This window comes from Falco punctatus, assembly GCF_963210335.1.
Source record: "Falco punctatus genome assembly, chromosome: 5".
In the NCBI taxonomy this organism is placed as follows: Eukaryota; Metazoa; Chordata; class Aves; order Falconiformes; family Falconidae; genus Falco; species Falco punctatus.
In genome coordinates this window covers 73,497,617-73,524,002 of record NC_137584.1, presented here as the reverse complement: position 1 = coordinate 73,524,002, position 26,386 = coordinate 73,497,617, and the positions used below count along the sequence as shown (strand labels likewise).

The 26,386-nt window shown below is 60.2% G+C and overlaps 1 protein-coding gene across 1 annotated transcript; it reads left to right on the top strand.

Moving 5' to 3' along the window:
- The first annotated feature begins 6,317 nt into the window (after positions 1-6,317).
- KCNK3 (potassium two pore domain channel subfamily K member 3) lies at positions 6,318-24,644 on the top strand. Its single transcript, XM_080388311.1, has 2 exons — positions 6,318-6,609; positions 19,579-24,644. The coding sequence occupies exons 1-2, from the start codon at positions 6,327-6,329 to the stop codon at positions 20,466-20,468; spliced, it is 1,173 nt and encodes a 390-aa protein (XP_080244437.1). The 5' UTR covers positions 6,318-6,326; the 3' UTR covers positions 20,469-24,644.
- The last annotated feature ends 1,742 nt before the right edge of the window (positions 24,645-26,386 follow it).

Sequence of the window (26,386 nt, the reverse complement as noted above, 5' to 3'; positions counted from 1 at the left end):
CTCATCCCATCCGAACACAACCCAGCCCAGCCCAAAACATCCCACCGGATCCCATCCCACCCCACTCCACCCCTCCCCAAAGGCTGTTGCTCTGCCAGCCCTCCCAGCCTCTGGTCTACAGAGGACGGTGGCTCACAGGAGGTTCTCTGGACGTCCAGCTGCAGGAAAGGCAGAGTGGTACCCAGGCCACACAGTGTGACCTGTCCCAGCAGTGCCAGTCCCTGTGCAGGAGCCCCAGGGATGCCAGTGCCCCCACTCACCTGCCCAGGCTGCCGTGGCAGAGTAAGACGGGGGGACATCTGTATGGACAGCGTGCCCCGGGAGACCCAGGCCAAGCAACCACCACCATGATGTCCTTTGCACTGGGCAGTCCCCAGAACAAACCTGTTTCCCTGAGTCCCACTTGCAGAGCTCCTGTCCCAGCCCCTTAGTCCATCTCCCAGGATGGGGTGGGAGCTGGTCCCAGAGGCATTGCTCCGCTTTCCTCCTGAGACATGAGGATGGAGAACCTGAGTGCTTTCCCCTCCCAGCCCCCAAAACTGTCTCTCAGAGCAGTGATGTAAAGTGAATTTCCACACAGTCTGCCCAAAGGTGGTGGCGGGGACAGCTGGAGCAGCACAGACCCCTGCTGTGGGCAAGGAGGGCAGTGCTGCCCGCAGGAGCCTCAGCAGCCCCCCCTTTCCCGCAGGACTCGGTGTCTGGCTGTCAGGGCAGAAATGCATTAGGATCCTGCAAAGACAAAATAAAAAGCCTTTTGGGAGTGACTCGGCAGCACAGCCAGAAGAGAGACAGCACAGTTTGCTTTTTAGGAGGTCTTTTTGCTTTCCTTTTTTATTATTATTTTATTTTATTTTTGCCAGCTGCAATGGCAGCAGAGAGGGAGTAAATGACCTTGCCTGAGCCCGGATGCATTTGTGGCTTTCAAGAAGCAGAAGTGGCCGGAGTTTGAGAGTGTCTGTGCTGCAGAGGGCATGAGTCACAGCCAGGCAGCGGGGCTGCAGAAGGGAGGGAAGGGGAGAGGGAAATGCTGCAAACCCGGCTGGGTGCTGGGCTGGGGGAGCAGGATACCAGGATGGAAGAGTGGGGCGCTGGGACAGAGGAGCAAGGAGCTAGGATGGAGGAGCAGAGACAGAGGATCAGGGTGCTGGAATGGAGGAGCAGGGTGCTGGAACAGAGGAGCACGGTGCTGGGATGGAGGAGCAGGGTGCTAGGATGGAGGAGCACGGTGTTGGGATGGAGGAGCAGGGTGCTGCGATGGAGGAGCAGAGTTGGAAGAGCAGAACGCAGGGATGGAGCAGCATGGGTGCAGAGGCAGAGTGGCAGGACACTGGGATGGAATAGCAGGGATGAAAAGCAAGGAGCTGGGATGAAGAACCAGGGTGCTTGGATGGAGGAGCGGCTGTTAGGGCAATCCAAGGGCCCACTGCATGAGCCCTCATCAGTTTGATGCCAGAAATGAAGATACCTGCTCACATCATGCTTTTTCTCACTCCAGGCAGAGGGAGTCAAGCAGAGCTCATCTCTGCTTCCCTTCCTCAGCCCCCTTTTAACACCATCCTTTCGCTCTCAGCAGTAGCTGGAGTGACTGGAAGGGGCAGTGACCTGGGAAAGGGTCCAGCACCTCTCTCCTCTCACAGGAATGCTCTCCTTTCCCATCTTCTCTGGAAGCAGAGAGCTCAGTCCCTTTCCAGAACCAGACCTCACCCTCCCAGGATCTTCAGTCCTGGGTCTGGCAGCAGGAGGGTGCTTCAACTCCCTGCTTGCACTTGGCAGCAGGCTCGAACCCCTTTGCCCACTGGCAGGGCAGTGGGGTGGGATTCGATCTGCCCTGCCTGTGCCTCCTGGATGAGCCCCAGTGCAGCCCTGGGGGACGGAGAGCCACGGCAGGCAAACTGTGCATCTTCTGCAAGAGGTGTCTGGCTGGGGTCCCCAGTCTGGGGCTGAATCAGGCATCTGAGCTGCTTTTCCATGTCTGAAGAGGTCCCAGAGCAGGAGAGAAGCTGTGGCAGCTGAGCAATGACCAGGGATGCTCCTGGGGCTCATCTCAGGGGCTCAGCAGGGAGCATTTTGGGGAGTAAGGAGATGCCGGTTGCTCCCCAGAAGGAGAAGTTGCCTCTGCCTTTTCCCCAGCCCACCCAGGGCTGCGGTGGTGGGTGATGCAGCAGCTCCCAGCAACAGCTTGTGTTGCACCCTGTTTGCTTACACCTCGCAGCTCCAGCTGGCAAAGAGCAGAGCTTGTGCTGGGAAAGCAGCAGCACCCTGCCAGCCACAACACCCTGTGAGCCACAGCATCCCACGAGCTACAGCACCCCTTGAGCTACAGCACCCTGTGAGCCACAGCCCCCCATGAGCCTCAGCACCCCTTGAGCTACAACACCCTGCCAGCCACAGCACCCCATGAGCTACTGCACTCCATGAGCCATAGCATCCTGTGTGCTGCAGCACCCCATGAGCCACAGCACTGGTAAGCAGGAACTTGCAAAGCTCCTGTAAATTATCACTTCAGCTCTAATTTCCAGATGCAAAGTGAAGTCAGAGGGTGATGTGGCTCCCTCTGGACACCTGGGTACCCCTATCACCTGCCTGGAGGCCACAGCGAGGGGAAGCGGATAGCCAGCCTTCCCCCCTCCCCAGGCTGCTCTGTGCACTGGGGTGTCTCTCTTCCTGCAGAAATCCTCCCAAACCTGCAAGAAAACTTTCCCCAAAGTATTTGTGCTTTTTCTGGATGGGGAACCCTGCCTTTGGCACAACCTGTTGCTGAAGCACACGTACATTCGAAAGAGCCACAGGTCTAGGAAGCGTGCTGCTGGGGGCAGAGAAATCACATCTCTGCCTCCTGAGTGATTATTGTTTCAGCTTTTTGCACACTTCACCTCCTGGAAAAATCTTTGGGGTTTCCTCCTTTTGGTTTCACTGGGTGCAAAACTAGATGCAAGCTGCCTTCTGGACGAGCTCAGTGTGCCTCTGCCCCATGGGGCAAGTGTGCCCTGGCTGCTGAGCCCCACCAGGCTGGCTCCCCGCTCCCTCCTCTCCTTTCTCCCTCTCCCCCCTCTGCCCTTTCTCGCCTACACAACTTGAAAACCAAACAGAAAAGTTCCACTGGGAGGAGAAGAACACAACTGGGAGCCCAGGAGGGCAATTGTCACCTCCTGGCACAGGGGGAATGTCCCCTGGGAAGCTGCCACTGAAAGTTAATTTAGCGTGACCATGGACATCCTCCCTCTCCATGCCCTGCATCAGAGCAGCAGGGGCGGTGACATTAAATAATTCCCATCACCGTGAGCCCTTTCAGCACCACCTCACTGGGGCAGGATTATTCCCTCTGCTACTCCTGCATCTGGACAGGAGGGCAGAGCCAGGGGCAGGATGCTGCAGTAGGACACCACCCCCCCCCCGGGGACCGCAGGGACCCGGGTGTCCTGCTGCAGTGACACATGTCACTGCTTGCTGGCAGTTTGCTTGAGGTGCCAGCACATGTGCAAAGAACAATTGTTCCTCGTTTCGGGTGTCAGTAGCTGACGAAACATGTCCTAGAGCCACAGGGCAGGCCAAGACCATTCCCTTTTCCAGATGGACAGATCTGTTCCTGCTTCCACCCAGGACAGTCTCATCTGTGGCCTTTCTCCCCACGATCTCCCATGTTTGGCCCAGCAGGTGCCTGGGATGGAGCAGGGAATGTCAGCCCTGGGATACCAGGCAGACCCCTGGCAGCAGGGACAGCCCCAGTCCCACCAATTTGGGCAGCTCAACCTCTGTCCCTTGCGCAGAGAGTGTCAGGATCTGGCCTTTCCCCATGCCCAGATGCTTTTCCAGGCAGGTCCCTGTGCGGGGGATAGTGTGGGGTGCAAGCAACACGGGCGGCCGTGGGATCGTGGGATCACTCTCCGTATCCCTTGGTGAGAGGAGAGGCCACAACGCTGATGCCAAAGTGCATCACTTCAGCAGCGTTCCTCGAGATGGGCTGGCCCTGAGAGCTCCTGTGCCCCGGCCCACCCTAGTGCCCACCCTGAGTGGGGTCTGCGGGGCTGTGGGCCATGTGCTCTGCAGCGCGGCATGCTGGGTGAGGCATGCAGCTGTGCAGCTCTGTGTGTCTGTGTGCTGCACGGCAGCAGTGGGATGCAAGTGCACACGCATGAGCACCCGTGCAGGCAGAGGCATGCCAGAGCAGCTGCAGGGCTGTTGTGCGACGTGTGAGTGTGTATGAAGGGGCGTGTGCATGATGTGCATGTGTGTTACTGTATGTGAGCATGTGTGTATGTGTACATACATGTGCATATGTGTATGAGTGTGTGTGCAAGTGTAGGCAAGGGAGTGCAGATGCATATGGGTGTGTACGGATGTGTGCATACATGTATGAGTGTGTGCAAGTGTGGGTGAGGGGGTTGCACAGTGGTGTGTATGTGTGCATGAGCATGAGTGCGTGTATGTGTGCACCTCCATGTGCATATGTGTATGAGCACGTGTGTGTGCACACATTTGTGCACAAGTGTGCCTGAGATGGTCCACACGGGTGTGTATGTGTGTGCATGAGTGTGAATGTGCGTATCTGCATATGAGTGAGCACACAAGTGTGGTCGAGGGAGTGCACAGGGGTGCATATGTGTGTGCATGAGTGTGAGCATGCGTGTACTGTGCCCACATGTGGACCCTGGCACAGAATGTGCCAGTCCTGGTGTGTGCAGGTGTAGGTGCCAGCCTGGCTGTGGGTGTGGGCCCTAGTGCAGGTGTGGGTGCCAGTGTGTGCAGGCGCAGGTGCTGGTGTGGGTGCGGGTGTGGATGTGGGTGCTGGTAGATGTGGGTGCAGGTGCCCATCCCTGTGCAGGTGTTGGTGGGTGTGTGTAAGTGGGCGTGTGTCCTGGTACAGGTCCCAGTGTGAGTACAGGTGCAGGGCAGGTGCAAATGACAGTGAGGGTGCGGGTGCGAGTCCCAGTGTGGGCGCAAGTCCTGGTGTCTGTCCTGGTGTGGGTCCTGGTGCATGTCCTGATGCATGTCCCCATGTGTGTCCCCATGCATGTCCTGGTGCAGGTGTGTGTCCCAGTGCAGGTATGGGTGCAAGTCCCAGTGCAGGTGTGTGTTCCAGTGTGGGTGCCAGTGCCAGTGTGTGTTCTGGTGCGGGTCCTGGTGTGGGTGCAGGTTCTGGTGCAGGTGGGGGTGCTGGTGCATGTCCCTGTGTGGGTGCAGGTCTCAGTGCATGCCCTGGTGTGTGTGCCTGTGTGGGTGCAGATCCCAGTGTGGGTGCCAGTGGGTGCGGGTGCAGGTGTATGTGTGGATCCCAGTGCGGATGCTGATGGGTGCGGATGCTGTTGAGGGTGCGGGTCCTGGGGCGGGTGCCGGTGAGTGCAGGTGTGGATGCCAGCGAGGGTCTCTGTGTAGGTGCGGGTCCTGATGCAGATCCCTGTGCAGGTGTGGATCCCAGTGCGAGCTGGTGGGTGCGGGTGCGGGTGCCAGTGAGGGTGATGGTGTGGGCGCTGGTGTGGGTGCAGGTCCCAGTGTGGGTGGGGGTCCCAGTGCACATGCTGGTGGGTGCGGATGCAGGTGTGGGTGAGGGTTCCGGTGCAGATCCCGGGGCGGGTGCAGGTGGGTGCGGGTGCAGGTGCAGGTGTGGGTGCGGGACGTGGTGTATGTCCCTATGTGTGTGCGGATGCCGGTGTGGATGCCGGTGGGTGCAGGTGAGCATGCAGGTGTGGGTGCGGATCCCTGTGCGGGTCCCGGTGCAGATGTGGGTGCAGATGTGGGTGCGGATCCCGGTGCTGGTCCCGGGGCGAGTGCGGGTGCCGGGGTAGGTGCAGTTGCGGGGCGGGTGCGGATGCCGGTGCAGATGTGGATGCCAGTGCGGGTGAGGATGCCGGTGCGGATGCGGATGCAGGTGTGGGTGTGGATTCCGGGGCTGGTCCCGGTGTGGGTGCGGGTCCCGGGGCGGGTGCTCATCCCTGTACTGGTCCCGGTGCGGATGCAGATGCAGGTGTGGGGGCGGGTCCCGGGGCGGGTCCCGGTGTGGGTTCGGATCTTGGTGTGGGTGCAGGTGCGGGTCCCGGTGCGGTTGCGGATGCAGGTGTGGGGGCGGGTCCCGGGGCGGGACCCGGTGTGCATGCGGGTCCCGGGGCGGGTGCAGGTCCGGGGCGGGTGCAGGTGCGGGCGGGCGGTGCGGGGCGCTGGTGCTGAAGGACAGCTCCGCCCCCGCCCGCCCCCGCCCCCGCCCCCGCCGCCCTCCCCGCTCCTCCGCCGCGCCGCGCCGAGCCGAGCCGCGCCGGGCCCGCCGCCGCCGCCGCCGCCGCCGCCATGCCCCAGACGGCCCCGCCGCCGCCTCCCGCCGCCGCCGCCGCACCATGAAGCGGCAGAACGTGCGGACGCTGGCGCTCATCATGTGCACCTTCACCTACCTGCTGGTGGGCGCCGCCGTCTTCGACGCGCTGGAGTCGGAGGAGGAGACGGCGGAGCGGCTGCGGCTGGAGGTGAAGAGCCAGGAGCTGAAGAGCAAGTACAACCTCAGCGCCGAGAGCTACCGAGAACTCGAGTGGGTCGTCCTCAAGCTCAAGCCGCACAAGGCCGGCGTCCAGTGGAAATTCGCCGGTTCTTTCTACTTCGCCATCACCGTCATCACTACCATAGGTACCGCTTGCCCCCGCCCCGGCGCTTCTCCGTTTCCCCCTCCCGCCCCGAGACCTTCCCCTCGCCTTCCGGCTGAGGGGTACCGGCTCCGGTCAGCCCACCCACCCACCCGCACCGTGCAGACCTCCCTCGACCATCCCCGTGGTACCGGGGCGACCCGCCTGCCCGACCCCTCCGCCACCTGGAAACCCCCACCGACACCCCCGCTCCCCGCCCATCCCCGTGGTAGCGGGGAGACCCGCCTGCCCGACCCCTCCGCCACCAGGAAATCGCCCGCCGGCTCCCCGCCCATCCCCGCGGTGTTGGGGCGCCCTGCCCGCCAAGCCCCCGCTGCCCCGGGGGAGCCCCGCCGCCCCGCTCCCCAGCACGCCCGGCCCCGCAGCGGCTGCCTTACCCACCCCTGCCCCCGGGAAAGCCTCGCCCGACCTCCGCCCGTCCCCCCGGAGAGGGACGAGTCTCCCAAACGGGAATCTCTCCACCACCGGGAAACCCCAGCCGGGATTCTCCCGAAATTGCCCATCCCTGTGGCGTCAGGGCTACCCGACCCGCCCGTGGCTCCTCGGCCCTGGGAACCCCGCGCCAGGACCTCCGCCCACCCCCACGGTATCGGGGCTACTCGCCGGTCTCACTCCCCAGCCCCAGAGCCCTTGACCGCGGACCCTTTCTGTCACGCCCATACTGGAGGCATCGGGGATCGCTCCTGCACTGGGGAACGGCAACCTGCCCATCCCCGTGGCCTCTGGTCTACTCTTGAGGCAACCCCCTGCACCCATCCCTGCAGCCTCTGGGCTCCCCACCATGTCCTGAAGCCTTGGGGACCCCCACACATACTCAGGGCTCCTCACCCCCACTTCCACCCTAGTTTGGGGGTGTCTGTGGTGTGGTCTGAGCTGGGACTCTCTTTCCAGCCCCACAGGGAGGTTCCCGGGGAGGGGTGCAGAGTTCAGCAGGGCAGTGGGAGCAGCGAGTGCTTGGGTCTTGTGGTCACAGTGGAATTGCGGGACAGGCGATTTCCTCGGTTGACCCTTTCCCTGCAGGAGGAGGAGGAGGAGGAGGAGGAGGAGGAGGAGGAGGAGGAGGAGGAAGGTCCCCTGGGGACAGGGTTCCCTTGCAGCCCATCTCCAGCCCTTCCCGGGTGAGATCCTGACAGGACCCCCACCCTCGGAGGGGACAACATGGGGACTTGCACAGACGCTCTGGCCCTACCAAGAGGGGTGGGCACTGCATCATGGTGCTCAGGGTGGTCTCACTGCCCCGACCCAACCCAACCCAGGGGTGCCAGAAACTGGAGTCCCTGAGGAAGCACTGCTCGGGGGTCCCCCACTTCGGGAGAGCGGGGGTGGTGGTGCAGGGTTTCCCCGGGTTCCAGACCGCTGCTCTGTACGTTCACCCGGTCACATCATCAACCTGTCTGTCCTTCGGGTCACCTCGGAGCACCCAGGGTGACCCACCATCCCCTGGTCCCCAAAGTGCCCCATGCTTAGCACACCACCAGGGCCTGGAGGGTCGTGGGACAAGTGGTGGCTCACCCGGGCTGGCACATGGCTGGCCTGGCCCTGACCAGCATCCCCACAGGTGCCATGGCCCCAGGGAGATGCAGGCAAGAGCAGGAGGGAGGGGAGAGCTGGTGGGACCTCAGCTTTGAAGCATGGGTTTGGGGTGGCTGTTGGTTCCCAACACTGTGACACGGGTGTTGGGGTGGCTGTTGGTTCCCAACACTGTGACACGGGTGTTGGGGTGGCTGTTGGTTCGCAATACTGAGACATGGGTGTTGGGGTGGCTCTTGGTTCTTGGGCTGAGCCACGGGGTTGGAGCGGCTGCAGACTGAGCGCAGGCAGGGTCTGGCCTCTCCCAGCTGGCGGGAGCAGCTGGGAACGGCTTTGAAAGTGAAGACAAGCAGCTTATGTTTGACGTGAGAGGGAGGAGGAGCGGGCAAGGGGGTGCGCAGGGGGCTGGGGAGAGGAGCGAGCCGGAGCGAGCAGCGTCTCGCCAGCCCACACAAAGGATGCTGCAGTGACGAAGGAGGGAGACAAAGCCAGCCCGGTGTGAACAGTCCCGAGGGGCCATGGCTCAGCACTGAGCTGTGGGCAAGCACTGGGGCCCCTGCCCTGCCTTGCCCAGGACCCCCAGCTCCCCTGCCCTGCCTGCAGCTGCCTGGAGTCCCAGAGGGATCGAGAAGGGATGGTTAAGCATGGCTGAGCCCTAACGCAAGCGTTACACCTCAGGAAAGCATCCCTCCAGCTGCGGCTGGGAATTAAAACCTCATTTGGGGCTTGATGTGGGAGCTTAAGAGCCCCTCTGGGGTTGGGGTGATGACACCCAGGCCCGAAAAACATGTGTCCAGCTGCAGCAGAGCAGGAGGGAAATGCAGAGGGAATGTCCCCAACTGGGCTTTGCTGCTCTGCAGGCGTCAAGCCCTTCTCTCCTGGCAGCTTCAGCCCCTCCGTGATGTCCAAGGGTGCGTAGAGAGACAGGGCGCGGACATAAATATGTCAGGCAATACTGTTTTTATCAAAATCTCATGATTTTGAAGGCAGGCGTTTTAGTTGGCCTGTTGCAATGGAGCACGGGTGCTGCTGAATGGGGCCAGCATGTACCAGCAAAGAGAGCAGTATCATCAAAAACCACTGCTGTCAGGGAAGAGGGGAAAGAAAATTCCATTATTGCCGTGAAATGGGATTTTCCAGTGGGGAAAAAAGGCATTCTTCCAGGAAATTACTAACCAACCCCTCTGTGCTGGGGAGGCAATCAGGATGCCAGGGCTCCTGTGCCATTTGAGATCCCCGTGCTGTGGCCAGCTTTAAAACGGGAAGGAGGAAAAGCCGGGAGGGCGATGGGTCCTACCCCAGAAGTTTTTCTTATATTTCAGTGTTTTGTGGGTTTTTTTCTCTTTGCCTTTATCTGGGAAAAGAGCCAAGAGACGAGCTGCCCTCCCAGTGCTGCTCTGAAGGTCTCCCACAGCCCCTCCCTCTGCAAACCCTGCACCCTGCTAGTGGGGTGCAGCCTGCCCCCAAGGAGCTGCCCCAGTGCCCGGGAACCCTCAAAGCACCACGGAGGGGGACAGGGGACCAGGATCTTTAGGTTTGCTATCACCCACTGCCCCTCTCCCTGCAAAGCCAAGGGCAAGGGGAGCTGCACGGCGGGCAGGGACAGAGCGCGCCTGCCCTTGCAGCTGGGCAGAACCAGCCCCAGGGTCCCCTTGTGGGATGTCAGCGTCAGCTGGACACGTCCCCTGTCACCTCGGTCCCTGTCCCCGCACCAAGGGCCCCCATGCTGCAGGGCCAGCTGTAGTGGCTCTCGCTGGATCGCTCCCAGAAACCACATTCCGCTCCCCCACCTCGCTGTGTGCAGAAAGACAAGTGGCCATGTGGGCCCGGGCAGGTGGCGAATGCCACCACAGTGTCACCATCTGTTACAGCCCTTCTCCCTCCCCACTTGTTTACCAAGGGAGCAGCTACCCAGCCAGGGCCAGGAGACCCCAGGGTGAGACCAGGTCCCCACTGACCCTCTTCTGCATGTGGTCTCTGCATCAGACACCCCAACACCCCCATCCCTGGACTGCCACCTCTGGTGGCAATGTCCCTGTCCCCAATCCATCACACCTGGAGCATCTCTCCCCTGTGAGCTTGGCCCTGGAATAGAAAAAGGAGGAAGGACACTCTGGCACACGCACCCCTGGCCACCTCTGGTGCCAGTGGGACCAGCACAACCCTGCCAGTACCAGTGCTGGCACTGGTGGGAGGGGAAGAACCCCTGATTCTGTGGTCTTGAGCAACACAGCACAGGGAAACAGCTCAGGAAGGCAGGTGAGGTGCTGCTGCTGGGATAAGGAGGAGGCTGCAGCACTTTTGGGGCTGCAGTGGGGCTGGTCGGGGAGGGGAGGAGGCCAGGGGTGGAGCACCCTCTCCCTCTGGCCCCTCTGGACATTTCTGTTCCCATCCTGCCCTAGCTATGCCTGCTAAAAAAAAAACAAAACAGCAGTGGAAAGGAGTGTTGGCACCTACGAACATGCCTTTGATAGATTTCAGAATTAATGTGCCAGGGAGAAAAACTGTATCACCCTGTTCCAGGGCTGGAATTCCTCTCCCCTCAGCCCAGACCCCCTCAGGAGGTGATGCCCAGTGCATGATCCCGCTCCTATTACAGGCAGCAGGGACAGACAGGCAGCATCTCACCCCTTTCAACCCCTGGGGATGCGCAGGGTTCTTCCCCAGGAGAGCGGCCCTGTCCAGCCTGGCAGCTCCTCAGTCACTCTGGGGTCTCATTCGTGTACCCCAGCAGTGCTGCTGAGCTGCAGGAGCTGGCAGAAAGCAGCACTGGCTGGTTTTGCCTGTGGTATGCTGGGATTGCTGGTTGGGGTGTTCACTCTGAAACCTAATGAGGGCATATGCACCTCTGCTACTGATTCTGATAGCAGGGAATGAGCACAAAGAGGTTGAATGGGGAGGTGGTGTGTATGCACCGAGACCAGAGATGTCCTTGAGCCTTTCCCAGCAGCGATGTTTGTTTTAGGGACGGCAGTCACAGCCCACTGCCCCCACAGCCTTCCCAGCCAGGGCTCAGCACCTTCACCGAGGAGGCAGAGCCTCTTCCCAGCGAGGCTCCTGCAAACCTGTGGCATGGCAGAGGGAGGAGCTACCATGAGTGTCCTCTCTCACGGGATTCAGCCCAGGGACCCTGCTGGCAGGAGCACTGCCCCTCCACAAGCATCCCCCCTCCGCCCACCCAGGCTATAAATTCCCTGCTCCTCTCCATCCCAGAGCAATAACAGCAATTAATACCTGCTCCCTCCCTGCCCCCCACCTGGCCTTTCCCAGCTGATGCCTCATTAAACTCACCAGCAAAGCCTGACTCAGAGCAAGGCACAAACACCACGTGCCAGGGCAGAAATGCTCTGAGGCGAAGGGGGTTCATCACCCAGGACTGGGCAAAAAAAACCAAACTCATTTTTTTTTAATTTTTGGATTTTTTTCCCCAATGATCAAGCTCTGTGGCTGGTTGCTTGGACTCAATGATGCAAGATCTAGTGCCAAGAGGCCAGACCCAAAGTGGAGCTGCGGGAGAGCCCCGCTCTGCCGGCGTGTGATTTATGAGCCAGCTTAAATATTTATCAGGCGGCTCTCAGGCTGAAGTGACTGCAGCGCAGGATTTATAGCAGGCACCGACACCTTGGATAAATCACGGCCGGGAGGGTTAATTGAAGGAGCAAGAGATGAGCATGCTGCAGTGAGGTGGGGGTCTCACCTGCCTGCCTGCGGAGAGGGGTGAAGGAGAGCAGCTGTGGGGCAGAAGGGCTCCACTGGTGCTGCAAGTGGTGCTGGGCATTGGTGCACAGTGCATGGCACTGCAAATGGTGCTAAGCAGTGATGCATGGTGCTGAGTGGTGGTGCACAGTGGTGGTGCAGAATACTGGCCACTGGTGCGCAGTGGTGGTGAATGGTGCTGGGCACTGGTGCACCGTGCATGGCACTGCACATAGGCTCGGCGCTAGCAGACAGTCCTGGGTTTTGGTGCTTAGCATCGTGCATGGCGCCGCACGTGGTGCTGGTGCACAGTGCTGGCTGCTGGTGCACGGTGCTAAGTGCTGATGCATGGCGTGGTGCACAGTGCATGGCACGGCACATGGTGCTGAGCACTGGTGCATGGTGCTGGTGCACAGTGCTGGGCGGTGTTGCACAGTGCTGAGTGCTGGTGCAAGGTGCTGTTGCACAGTTCTGGGCACTGATGCATGGTGCTGGGTGCTGGTACACACCCCTCCATACTTTGCCACTACCCAAACTAATCAGCACCGGGAGGAAGGAGCCACATCCTGTTTTTCACAGGGGGGACCCCGGATGAAGGGACATGGGGAGGGCCGGGGCTGAGTGATGGGGGAGCCTTCTGTTCAGCCCTGCCAAGGCCTGAGCCAAAAAATGATGGAGCATAACTCCATTTTCTGTAAATGAGGAGCAGCTTATGGCACCCACCTGCTCCTCGGGGGAACACAAGCAGGATTTGGCCAGGGAAAGGGCGGCGGGGAAGGAAGCATCCCTGGCGTAAGCAGCTTTGCAGCAAGAGCCATCGAGGGCTCAGGAGCTTTATCTCATCAGGGATAAGGTGGCAGGGTGACCGGATCAGGCCATAACTCCCCGGGGAGATGCCTGAGCTGCTGCCGCACCCCCATCCCACTCGAGCTCCAGTTGTGTTTGCAGATGGTGTGGGGAGAGCCAGTGTGGAGCGGTCCTTTGGGGTCTGAGTCTTGAAGGGGGCTGGGGCCTTTGTCACCCCTCGGGGGGGCTCGGGGCCTCCTGTAACCATGGGGTACTGTGCAGGGTTGGGGGTGTCACAGTTCTGGGCACTGGTGCATGATGCTGGTGCTGGGTGCCAGTGCACAGTGCTGGACTCTGGTGCACAGGGTTGGGCACCGTTGCATGTTGCTGCTGTGCTCTGCTGGGTGCTGGTGCACGCTGCTGGGTGCAGATGCACAGTGCACGGTGCTGGTGCACGGTGCTGGGCACTGTTGCATGGTGCTGGTGCTGGGTGCCTGTGCCAGGCTGCCTCTGCCCAGCAGTGGAAGCCAATGCAGGCAGGGCAGCCCCCATCCCTGCCCATCCCAGGGCAGGCAGAGCCACCAGAAATCTGTCCTAAGGCCTTAAATGACTTTTTATCCCCCCCAGAGGCCCCTTTTTCCCGTGCCTGTGTAGAAAGCAGCTTTGCTCGCCATCTCATCCATCCTCGGGGCTGCAGGGATGTCCCCAGCCGCAGGCCTGTGCTGTCCCATGGGGTTCTGGAGTGTCCCCCAAAAAAGAACCAGCTTCCTGCATCAGGGTGTCCACCAGCATCCAGCTGTGCCCATCACCGGGGTATCCCGCCTGGCTCACCAGCACAGAGTCCCCCGCTCCTGCTGCAGGGCCCCTCAGGGCAGTGGGGGGCCCTGGCTGCACCCCCGTTTTGCAGAAGGAGGGGAGGGACAGAGCAGGGGGGGCGGAGGGGGCTGGGAAGGAGCCTGGCGGAGCCCCAGGTCCGAGGGAAAAATTGCCAGTTTCGGTGCAAACAGGGCACTTGGCCGGCACTGGGATTTTCCATGACACCATCCTGACCCCCCCGGCTACTGCAGGGCCTGGCCCCCGCCTGCAAGCAGCAGTGCCTGCAGGGTACAGGGACTGCATGCACCCCCAAACCATCCTGCTCTGCCCTCTCCCAGGGCAGGATAGATGGGCTGTGGGGCTGCCCCCTACCACCCCACTGCGGCAGGAGCAGGGATGGGGGTGGCTCTGAGCCCCTTTGGATAAATTTGAGGAAAAGGGGTCACAGTGATGCGGGAACCAGTGGGGTGGCAGGGGTGCAGGTGCTGCTGCAGAGAAGGGGATGGGGTACTGGGGGGGTGACCCCAGCACTGTTTTGGGGGAGCAACGGGAGCCCAGGGTCTTGGCCCCACCTCCATCCCCCCTGACCCTGCTGGGGATATGGTGTCCTGGGGGGTTCCGACCCCAGGATCCCTCCCACTCCACAGAGACACGAGGCCCAAGCCAGGCACAGTGCCCCCTCCCCAGTGTGACCCCCCTCTGGGGTGACACTCAGGCACCCCCCCGGGCAGCCCCTGGCACTGCAAGGCTGGGCTGGGGAAGGGAGACTGAATGCTGTGGGGAGGTGGGAGTAGGGAGATGGGAGGGGGATGGGGGGGAGGGTGGGCAGGGAGAGAGATGGGTGGGGTGGGTGGAAGGATGGATTTATGGAAGGAAGGAAGGAAGGAAGGATAGATGGGTGGGTAGAAGGATGGATGGGCAGAAGAAAGAATGGAAGGATAGATGGATGAATGGGTCGATGGACAGAAGGATGGGTGGATGGATAGAAGGATGCATGGACGGATGAATGGGTGGATGGATAGAAGGATGGGTGGATGGATGAATGGGTGGATAGATGGATGGGTAAATGGGTGCATGGATGGATGGATGAGTAGATGGAAAGAAGGATGCATGGGCAGGTGGATGACAGGTGAGAGGACGGTGAGCTGGCTGTCCCTTCACCTGCCCTGGTGAAGGTGTAGCGAGGACAGTCCCTGCTCTGGTCCAGGACTGGCTGGGACAAGGGCAGCCCAGTGCTGTGGGTGCCAGGGCTCGCTCCAGCTCTGCATCCCCCAAGTTCAGCCCAGTCCTGGGAAGCTGCTGCCCAAGGTCCCGTCCCTCTGCTCCAGCTGCCTCTTGCCCTGCCCTGCCCAAGAGGTGTCCCTGGACAGGATGAGCCCCTTCCCACTGTCCTTAACCCCTGGCACAGCGGGGACAAGGTGTTGCAGGGTTCACGTGTCCCCAGGCAGCACAGACAGCACCATGTCCCTTCGTGCCAGGGCCGTGTTTGCTCGGGGCAGAATGGCAGCGCTGCTGCTGCTGCCACATGCTGCCTTTCCCAGCCGCTCACTGCCTGCTTGTTTGCTCACCCCAGGAGGACTGGCTATCTCCCAGGCAGCGCCGAGGGGCACCCCATGTGCTGGCTGCATCACCTGGGTCCCTGTCCCCAGCCTGGGGGGCAGCCACGGTCCCCAGGCTCAGCCCCAGCACCGGTAAACTGGCAGGGCTGGGCACAGCCCAGGTTGCTCTTGGCTGCGGGCACTGGAGAGGGTGTGGGCACTGCCTAGGCACATTTTGTACCTTGGCTGAGCTCATGTCACCTAGGGGACACATCAGGAAATGGGTTCCCGTAAAATGCTGAGTGGGATGCTGGTCCCTACTGGGAGCAATGGGTTAGGGGGATGCAGGGCTGGCTACAGGGCTGACACTAAAAGGAGGAGGAGAAGGATGCTGCCCAGGGCACACTGCACCCCAAGGGATGCCCACCCACTGGCTCCATCTCTGGGTGGCCCCAAGGGTCTCTCCATGAGGGCCAGGAGAAGAGGGTGCCTGGGGCAGGCACTCGAGCGTCTGAGTGCATTGGGTGTTGGTTGCTTTTGAGTGCTAAAGGGCTTTGGGACTGTGGCGTTGCTGCATGTTTGTTGTTGTGCCAGCCAGCTGTAAGCATGGAGTCTGCTTGTAGAGGGTGGTCTCCATGGAGGGGATGACATCTCCAGAGGATGAGGCTTTTCCTCCACAGAGGCATCCCTGGGGCACTCCTGACTGGATCCTCCAGTGTCTACAGATATGGATGGGTCATTCCCTTCTCCCCAAAACGCACCAGAACGTACTGACCTTGGTGGCTGCTGCTGAACTTGCTGGGAAGCAGGGTGGGAAGGGAGGCAGTGCTCCGTGGGCTGTGGGGTCTCGCGGTTGTGTGAAACCAGGCTTGGAAGGACCAGAGATGGGTTTGTCCCAGGCTTGGAAGGACAAGGGTTATCTTTGTCCCAGGCTGAGACAGAAACTGGGGATGCTCCCAAGCACTGGAGATCCCCAGAGTGGTCAATGCTTTGGTAGGTGTGTGTGTATGTCACCATCAGCTGGGATGCCTGAAGCTTCCCCTCTGTCCCTCATCACTCCTGTAGCCTCACAGCCCAGCAATGGACAGTGAGAGCTGCGGCAGGTCAGAGACCACAGTGAAGAGCTCTGTGATGCCTTTGTGGGCGCCAGGCTGTTGCAATGACAAGAGGCAGCAAGTGCACTGGGTAAGGGAGGGGGACACCAGCCGTGCATCCACCCAGCATTCACCCATGGTAGGAACCCACCCTGGATTCAGCACAAACCCCAGGAGCGTCCCCCACCACCGAAATGGAGGAGGAGAAGCGTGATGGCTGGGGCAGCAGCATGCAGGGCTCCTGCCCGGGCATGGAGGTGTCCTGGTGTGGGCTGTGGCTTGTGGGCACCAGCCTTCGCTCACTGCCAGCACCTGCTTTCCTGCAGCGATTTTGTAAAGCAGGGAGCTGGTTTCCTGAATGCTTCATACCTCTAATAGCTCATCCCAGCTCCCAGCCTCTGCTGTCAGCTGGGATGCCTCATGCCCTGCCCTGCCTCCTTCCATCCCTCTGGCCTGCCTCCATGCACCCCTTCCCTGGGGGGCTCAGCCCTCTCCCTTCAGCACCCGGTGCTACCTCTCCCTGACTTCCCAACCCTTTTCACTCTCCAGCCTTGTAACACCTCCACTCTGCAAAGTTCCACCCCTCCTCCCGTCCCCAGCAGCTGCCCTGCTAATCCCCACCATCCATCCCTCCCGACAGCCCGGGATTTGCTCCAGGCCAGGGGCCAGCCGAGACCTGCACCTGCTCCCCGCAGCCGCAGCCAGATCCACCCCTGCTCCTCCACAGCCCTAAAAAGGCGACAAGCCGGCCGCGTTCCTCAGGGACATGTCATATTTTTCCCCCGGGGACACACGCTGTGCTCCCTGCCTGCTTGCAGCACCCTGAATGGGAACTCAGAGCACCCTGGCCGTGCTCTCCCTTGCAGCATCCCTCCTGGGACACCCCTCTGAGGAGCACCCATCTGGTGGGGAGGTTTTGGGGGGGCTGTGGGAGGGAGGCAGGAGATAGAGAGGAGCAGGGATGCTGAACTCCTTCTGCAAGGAGGGCAGGAGCATGGCAGGGAGCCTTGCTGCCTGTGCCTGGGAGCTTTGCCAGGCCAGGACATGCCACAAAGTCAGGCATGCCAGTGCAGCGGGGCAAGCAGAGCCGCTGTTGAATCTGGCAGCTGCCGGGACTTTGACGCATCCCCGGGAGCCGAGCCCTCTTCTCCAATGCATTTCCTTGCTGCGGTGGATGAAACTGCAGGTACAAGAGAGGTTCGGGGATTCAACCTCTTTGCCACCTTCCTGGGGTCTCTCTCTCCCCGCTGGCAGGTTTACATATCACGGTCACCTTCCCCCAGTCCTCAGACGTGCTGGAGATCAGGCAGCGCCTGCTAAAGCCGGGAAAGGGGGGCCTGGCAGATTGACGGACGCTTGGACGCACTGCGAGAGCTCATAAACTCCTTTCCCTGGGGAACCAGGGCTAAATATAGCTGCGGGAGGCTGCAGTGGTGCGGGGCAGGCAGGAGGATGCTCAGCCAGGCTGTCGGCAGGGACAGGGCCCCTGGGCACTGCTTAAGGCTTGTGTCCTAAAACCCCATCCTGGATCAGCTGATGCATGAGGAACAGGAGATGTGGGCTGTTGGGAGGGGGACAGAGGTGTCTGGCAGGAGCTGAAGGGCAGGGGCAGGCAGGCAGGGTAAGGCCTTGGTGCCTGCCCTGAGGGCAGCAGGATGTGACCCCGGGTTGAAATGCACCACCTGGCTCTACTATGGGACCCGGTGGCCAGCCAGGTGGCCTGGCATTGCCTTGGTGTCCTTTCTACCACTGGGGAGGGGACAGCAAGCAGCAGCCCCCTTTTCCATCAGTGAGGGAAGGGGCAAGCTGGTACCCGGCACTGATGAGAGCAGTGATGCTGTGCGGTGATGGTCTCCAGCTCCCACAACAACAGCCAAAGCTGGCAGCGCTGGCAGCTGGGACAGGTCACCCCAGCTCCTCAGAGGTAGCTTGGGCAGGGATTTGATGATCCTCATGTTCACATCACTCTGGCCTGGCTTAATCCTTGGCCTTCCGAGGCTCCGGCAAGGGTCACGGTCAGGGATGCTGCCCACCTCCACCCAGCCGGGATTAAGCCGAGCTGGGGCAGGATGGGCTCCCCTCCATTGTTCCTACGGGCTCGGGGGCTGCTGCGGCATCGCATGGCCGTGGGTGCTTGGTTTGGTCCAGTTGCTAGGGCAGGCATGGGGGGAGCAGGTGCTGCGGCGGGTGTGCTTGTGCTGGCACCCCCAGCCCTGTCCCAAACACGCTCAGGGTCCAGTGGATGTGTTTCAGCCCCCAGCCCCCGCCCTGCTCCTGCCTGCCCGCTGTCCTGCCCGCTGCCCTGCCTGCTGCCCTATCTGATGCACCTGCCTGCTGCCCTGCCTGCTGCTGGGGCCCTGTCCCTCTGGCTCTGGGCTTCAGCACTGAAGCCCTCGGCAGCCCTCACCCAGTGCTCGTCCATGGAGTGCGGGGCTGGAGAGGGGGAGAGGGAAGGGAAAAAAGAAAGGGAAAGGGAGAGGGAGAGGGAAAGGGAAAAGGAAAGGAGTAAAAGGAAAAAGAGAAGGAAAGGAAAAGGAAGAAAAGGAAGGGAAAAGGAGAGGGGAAGGGATAAGGAAAGGAAAAGGAAAAGTAAAAGGAGAAACAAAGGGACAGGAAAAGGAAAAAAAAGAAAAAAGAGAGAGACAGGAAAAGGGAAGGGGAAGCGGAGCAGGTGGTGCCTGGCAGCAAGGGCACTTCCCACTGCGCATCGCCTGCTCGGCACCCACAGATCCCCCAGTCTCAGCTGCCTCTGCCCAGCTGCAGGTGCCCAGGAGCCATTAGGTACAAATAACGTGTCAGTGCAGAGGCAGAGAAGGTCCTGTCTGCACGTGGTTTGTGCAGGCTGGAGATTAATTGAAACCCAGCTGGGGCCCCCAGGCCTGGGCACAGATGCTCCCCCTGCTCCAGCAGCAGCCTCCAGGTGGGCCACGGGGACACAGGGATGTGGGGCTGGGGTGACAGAGGAGAACAAGCCACCCTTGCCTCTTGAATCCTTAAAAATCCCTATTTTCCCCATCTCCTGTGCCTCCCCACCCAGCTGCTCTGAGATGGGTCATCCTGGGATGGGTATTTCAGGGAAGAGCGATCTCCAGTTCCCAAAACCCCAAGGCTGGGGAACGTCCCCCTACCCCAGCTAGGGTCCATCCAAGCATTCCCAAGCTGCCTCCACCCCAACCCAGAGATGCAGCACCTCATCTGTCACCCTCTGCCAGTCCCCCAGCTCCTCTCCACACAAGTCAAGGGCTTTCCCCCTTCTCCAGCTCCCTCCTCTTCATTTTCATTTGGAGACCCTGTTGTCCACCCAGCCTTCAGAGCCATCTGTAGTCACTCTGTGTGCCTGGGGGTGAGGACAGCACCGGTCAGGGTTGGGGTCCACCACTGGTGACTCAGGGAAGCGGTTTGAGGTTAACCACCCAGTTGGGGCAGTGGTTTGAGGTGCTGCACCCACCTCAGACCACCAAGCTGATCCTGCACTGTGGCTTTGCTCCCCAGGTTACGGCCATGCAGCCCCCAGCACGGACGGGGGGAAGGTCTTCTGCATGGTCTATGCCCTTCTGGGGATCCCCCTCACCCTCGTCATGTTCCAGAGCTTGGGCGAAAGGATCAACACTTTTGTCAGGTACCTCCTCCACCGCATCAAGAAGTGCCTTGGCATGAGGCGGGCGGAGGTCTCCATGGCCAACATGGTCACCATTGGGTTCTTCTCCTGCATCAGCACCCTCTGCATCGGGGCAGCTGCCTTCTCCTACTACGAACACTGGAGCTTCTTCCACGCCTACTACTACTGCTTCATCACCCTCACCACCATTGGCTTTGGGGACTATGTGGCCCTGCAGAAGGATGAAGCCCTCCAGAACAAGCCACAGTATGTGGCCTTCAGCTTCGTCTACATCCTGACGGGGCTGACGGTCATTGGAGCTTTCCTCAACCTGGTGGTGCTGCGTTTCATGACCATGAATGCCGAGGATGAGAAGCGGGATGCCGAGCACCGGGCGCTGCTCACCCGCAATGGGAAAGCCAGCAGCATCCACACCACGGACACCACCTCGGCCGCGCCAGCAGCAGTGGGGGGCAGCGGCGGTGGCGGGGGTGGCTTTCGGAACGTCTACGCTGAGGTTCTCCACTTCCAATCCATGTGCTCGTGCCTGTGGTACAAGAGCCGGGAGAAGCTGCAGTACTCCATCCCTATGATCATCCCCAGGGACCTCTCCAACTCGGATACCTGCGTGGAGCAGAGCCATTCCTCACCTGGCCACTGTCCAGAGACCCCCTCCAACAGATGCTTCTGCAATGCCCGCCGGTCAGCTATCAGCTCTGTCTCCACTGGTCTCCACAGCCTGGCAGCTTTCCAGGGGCTCATGAAGCGTCGCAGCTCCGTGTAGCCCCTCTCCATCCCCACCTATGCTCCCTGGACCCCCCTTTCCCTTGGCCCTGTGGCCAAGGACCTTTCTTGGTCATGGCAGGAGGAAACTACACCGGGGTCTGACTGCAGGGGGGAGGCAGTGGGCTGGGACCCCCCCGGGGAGACGATGGGCTGTGCTCCTCTGACAGGACTCAAAGGGGATGCAGGAGCAGTGGCAAGGCTGCCCCGGTCCTCTCTGAAGCGGGAAGAAGGGAGCTGCTGGTTTTATTTTATTTTAATTTAAATTAATTTTATTTTATTTTATTTTATTTTGCAAAACCACTCCTCAAAAATGTGAAACTTGAAGAGCTGGAGGGTGTTTTTACCTGATGAGGTGAGGGGTACGCTTGCATCTCCCACTGTGATACCTCTGTGCAAGCGGTTGGGGACCCCCACAGCCCCCGGGCAGCCCCATGGCAGCCTGAGCGTGCAAGGCTGCGTGCAATGGCACAGCCGTGAGCCGGACACATGAGTGTGTGTGCACCGGAGGCCTTGTGAGATGCAGGGAGAGGAGGACATGTGGCTCCCGGCCCTGATGGTGGGCAGCAGCAGGGTCCTGTCCCCTCCATCCTCTGCCCCCTCCAGCCATGGGGACACGCCAGGGAAGGCAGGTCCTCGGGAGGCAAGGGATGCCACAGCAAAGGCAAGCACGCATCAGCGGGCAAATCAGGCTAAGAGGGGCTTAGACGGAGCTTTTTGATCACTACACACATCAGCTTGCCCCTGTGGCCGAGAAAACAAGCCGTGAGTCACGTAGGCTGCCGAAAACGCCTGCCACAACTCAGTGGGCAGACCTCAGAGAGCTTTATGGGGTTATTTTAACCCTTTTTAGATGGGCAAATCTGGGCGTCCCCAGGATTTTCCTAATGGTGAGGCAGCAGGATGCTCAGAGCCATCCCCGGGAGGCAGGACAGGCAGCCGCAGCACAGTCCCCTGGGACCACCTCTCCATCCTCCCCGCAGCAGCTCTGGGGCTGGAGCCATTACCCTTGGGGAGCATTTTTGGGGGGACAACCTGGGGCATCGGAAGACTTTTTCACCCTTCTTCTCCTTCACAGCCCTGGGCTGCGCCAGTCCCCTTTCAACCCACCTCACCCTGACACCTTGAGCCCAGAGCAGGGGATGCTCCTGGGGCTTCCCCCATCTGAGACCCAGGACATCCCGGGGGTCACCTCTGGCACAGCCACCTCATCACGGTGTGACAGGAGCAAAACCATCTTTCCTTGTCCCCCTCCATGCATGGGGCAGCCCCCAGCCCCACGGAGAGCACCCCCATCACCCACCCCCCCCCCCCCAGGACCGTGCTCCCCCTGCCAGCACCCAAAGCACAGGCTGTCCCCCTGCCAGCAGGGACACCATGACATGCACTGGCCCCTCTTTGAGCTCTGGGGGTTCCAGGGGGACTCTGAGAACAGCCAAGGCCCCCAGCCCACCTGTTTCTTTTCTCACCTTTTAACAGAAGAAAAACAATATGTTTCTAATACTTGATGACCTGTACATAATGTTAGATACCAGAAAGGATATTTATTATAAATGATGCTATCGTCGTATCTATAGAAATCTATAAATATCTATCAGACAGGAGTCTTGGGGGAAACTTGCTGATGACTCCAGGGAATTTCTTTTCGCTCTCTGCATCTTTCTCATCCTAGGGCACCCATGGGGAGCTGCACTCCCCCTGGCAAGGTTTCTCTGGTTCTCATGCCAAAGTATATTTGTACCGCTGAGTTACTTTCCTTAGAGAGAGAAATAAAGGATGGTTCAAACCTCAGCACCGCCTCGACTCCTTCCCTCAGGTGCTGGATGGGGAGGAGGGGCTGGCAGCTGAGGGTCCTGGTCCCCTGGGACCTCCCCATGCCGGGGATTTGTGCCCCACCACCTTTGCTCTGCAGGACCGGGAAGTGTGAGAATTTCCTCAGGATGAGCCTCTGCCCCTCTCCTGACTTTAGCTAGGGACAAGGGAGAGGAAAGGAAGGAAAGAAAAGCTCAGCTTTAATCTCTGCCAGGGCTGCAGCATCCTTTGGTGGACTCAGTAGGAGAAGGGTCTTGGGTGGGCAGCTAGGTAGCACAGAGCCCTTTGGGGCTCCCCAACCTCTTCCATCCCACCATCACCCACTGATGGAAGGCTAGAGGGGACCCTGCAGCAGCTTTTCACATGAGAGCCCCCCAAACCCAACATAGCTGTATCCCTCCTGCTCTGCCCATAGCAGCATCTCTGCAGCCCTCACCCAGGCTGGAGATCTCCCTCTGCTCCATGCAACAGCAAGAAGCATTCAACAGTTGTGATCTGCTGTGTGACCCTGGGGGGACAGGGCTGAGCCCCCCTGTCTTGGGTGGCATGGGGAAACTGAGGCACAAACAGGAGATGCACTCTGCAGAGAGCCGGGGGGTACCTTGAATGGTGGTGGGCATCTGGCTTCAAACTTCCAAGGGGATTTGGGCACCACTGATGGCCAGGATGCACTAGGATGGACAGGGACATGCCATCTCGGTGGCTGGGGCCATCAGCAGAGCTTTGGGCTGCTCTCCTGCCTTTAAGTGGATAAAACCTGCTCCCTCCAAACCCAGGCAAGAGCCGCCAGCTAATCTAATAATGCTAAGCCTGCAAAGCGCAGATCTGTCTTGGCAGCAGCCGACGGAGAGAGAGTGGCTCATCTGAGCAGCAGCTTTCACCGTGCCCAAAGGTGCACCCATGGGATGCAGGGGCAAGGGGGTACTGGGTGCTTCCCCAGCATTCCATTCTTCTGTTATCCCTCCCTGCTGCCCCTGGGTGCGTCTGGAGGGGGTAAAGGCTTCCCTTCATCCTCCTCTGTCTCCAGTGTTTCCCATCAGGAAGACAGGATGCTGAGCCAGCTGGAGCTTTGATCTGATCCAGTACAACGATTCCCAGGGTGTAACTGGTCCCCCCAGGCTCCCAGCCCTCTGCATGCAGCTGCCAATACGCTCAGCACTGCCCATCCTCCTGGCACTGGGGCATCTGGGGACAAAGTCACTGATCAGTTGGCATGGACTTGTTGAGCTGGTGACACAGGGCTGAGAGTGCTGGAGATGCCAGAGGGACCTGGAGAGGATGGAGAAACTGTCAGAGGAACCTCATGAAGTTCAATGAGGAGACATGCAAAGTCCTGGCCCCTGAGGAGGAACAACACCATGTAGCAATGGCCACTCAACTGGAAAGAACCTCAGCAAAGAGGACCTGGTGAACACCACGTTGACCGTGAGCCAACAGAATGCCCTTGCTGCAAGGAAGGCTGAGGGTATTGAGCTTCAGTAGGCAAAGCATTGCCAGTAGATTGAGGGAGGGGAGCCTTCTCCTCTGCTCAGTGCTAGTGAGACCACATCTGGAGTGCTGGGTCCAGTTCTGGGCTCCCCAGTCCCCAAGAGATGTGCATATACTGGAAAGAGTCCAGCAAAGGGCTGTGAAGATGGTGGACTGGAGCATCTCTCTTAGGAGAAAAGGCTGAGGGAACTGGCGAGCAGACAAGGCACAGGGGAGTCTCACCATGGCTGTAAATACCTGGTGGGAAAGAGGACAGAGCTGGGATCTTCCCAGTGGCGCCAAGTGACAGGACAAAAGGCTCAGCCACCTCCAGCAGGTCCCCCAGCCCCACCATCCACTTTGGAGAAGTAGAGCATCCCCAGGAGAGCCATAGGGATCCACAGGGGCTAGTCCTCTCCAGCCAGACCAGGGCTGTGCAGGCAGGACCCTGTTGTGGGCAGGGGATGGGACGGGAGCTGGGACACCCCCATGCCAGGGGGCTGAGAGGTGTCCCCTGTGGAGGAGCCTCTGGGCAGATCCCAAGGGGTTTAGGAGTGCCTGAGCCATCCGCCCCCACTGCTTCATCCCCAGTGATTTTTTTTCCCCTCTCAAAGCATTTAAATTTTCCTTGTCAGCTGTAGCCCAAATATTTACAGTCCACTGGAGTGACTTAAAATTCCTCTCTGGTATTAAGCAGCGTAGCCACTCGCTCACAGCCATGGGGAAAGTTCGGGTCCGGGCAGCCGGGACTCATCCTGCAGCTTCCTCCAAGCCCTGAGGAAGAGGAGGAGAAAAGGTGGGGAGTGAAGGCAGTTATCTCAGCTGAAAAAGGGTTAGGTAGGGGGTGGGAACCAGGTAGAGAATGGGGAAATGAAGGGTTTAAGGCGGGGGGGGGGGGGGGGGGGGGAGGGGGGAAGAAAAAGAAATTAAAACTGGCACTGCTCTGGTTTCTAAAGCCGTTTTCAGGTTTCATATTTCTTTAAAAACCCTTATTAAATGTTTGTGTTTTCCCTTCACAGCTCATTAAACCCAGTGAAAAGCTCTGGCAGACACCGCTGGGGAGGGGGAAATCTTTTATTTTTATTACCCTGACCTTTTCCCCACCCCATCCCCATATTGCTCTGCACCAGGGCCTTTTGGATGCTGAGGTCATCCTGAGGCAGGTGAGGGACTTGGGACCCCAGGGTCGAGGACATGCTGGGGATCAACTCTCCCTGTCCCCAACCTGCCCCTCCACTCATCCGAATCTGGGGAGAAGCGTGGGAGGTAACACTGTGCCCAGCTGGATCCAGCCATGGGATGGGGAGTGCCAGCGGGAACCCACTGCAGCTGGTGCCATCTCCATGGCCAGCATTGCGCCATCCTTTGTGGCATGATGTCACTCCAGGGGGATGGGGTGATGTCACTCCCTTCCTCACCTCACTGGAGCGGTCAAGTGGGCTCTGCCTGGGGGGTACCTGGCAGCACCGGAGCTGCCCCCTCAACCTCTGCCCGCAGCCGAGAGCTGGGTGCACCCTGAGGAAGAGCCACCCCATTCCTCAGCTGGCATCAGGGCTGGATGTGGGTTCCCCCAGCGCTGGGGCAGCTGCTTTTGAGATGACGATGAAGACAAGGTGGATGCAGGCAGCAGTGTCCCTGCCCACATATGCCTGTGACCCTGGGCAAAGTGTGTGTATGAAGGTGGGCGGACAACCCCCCCCCCCCCAGGAAAAGGTGAAAGGGGAGGGATGGGAACGCTCCGGCTGGCAGCCTCGAGCGCGGGGAAATGGAAGCAGAGCCCAGGAGATGGAAGAATTAAACATTCTGTTAATGAGAGGATGGGCTTCATGGCCTCGTTAATTACATGGGGCTGGGGAGCATCTCTGGGGGTGAAGGGGGGTGCCTCCTGGTCTGTGGCTGCAGTGTCCCGTGGGGCTGGTTGTCCTTAATGTCCCATCTCCTCCCCTCTGGGGACCCCAGGGACCCTGGATGGCCCCACACAGGTGTCTGTGCAGGCTGGCACTGATGTGGGAGGGTGGGCACATGTTGTGCACACTGCAGGGGACTTTGGAAGTCAGTGGCTCTGCCACCGCTCACCCACATGTCCTTGGAACGCTCACCCATCCCAGAACTGGAGCCCCAGCTGGCCCACCCTGTATTGTACCCACAGGTGACACCGGCAGGTGGCCCAGTGCCCATGAAGATGCATGGCTGGGCCCCTCCAGGCATGAGCCACCTGCCACAGGGGGGCTGCCTTCTCCGCCGTGCCCCCTGCTCGCCCCTCACCATCTTGTCACCCAGTATTTTTCCATGGGGAGGGACGGGTCGGGGAACAGGGGGGACACGGGGAGTGTTTGTCTGGCTGGCTGGAGTGAGGCCACACGCTCAGTGGCCCTGAAGAAGAAGTTGGCGGGGCTGGGAGGAGGTGGCCGCATCCTGCTTCCTTTGCCTTTGCAATTCGGACGTGGGGTCCCCACCGGGGGGGGGATCGGCATATGCTTGGGGTGCTGCAGGCACAGGGGTCACCAGAGCTCCCAGAGGTAGACCCAACAGCCCGATGGCAGTGGGTACCAGCGGCTGCTGGGTGTCCCGGTCCCCCAGGGTCTGGGGGAGCTGCTGTGCCCTGGCCCTGTTTCAGGAGGAGCCCCCCACGGCAAAGCC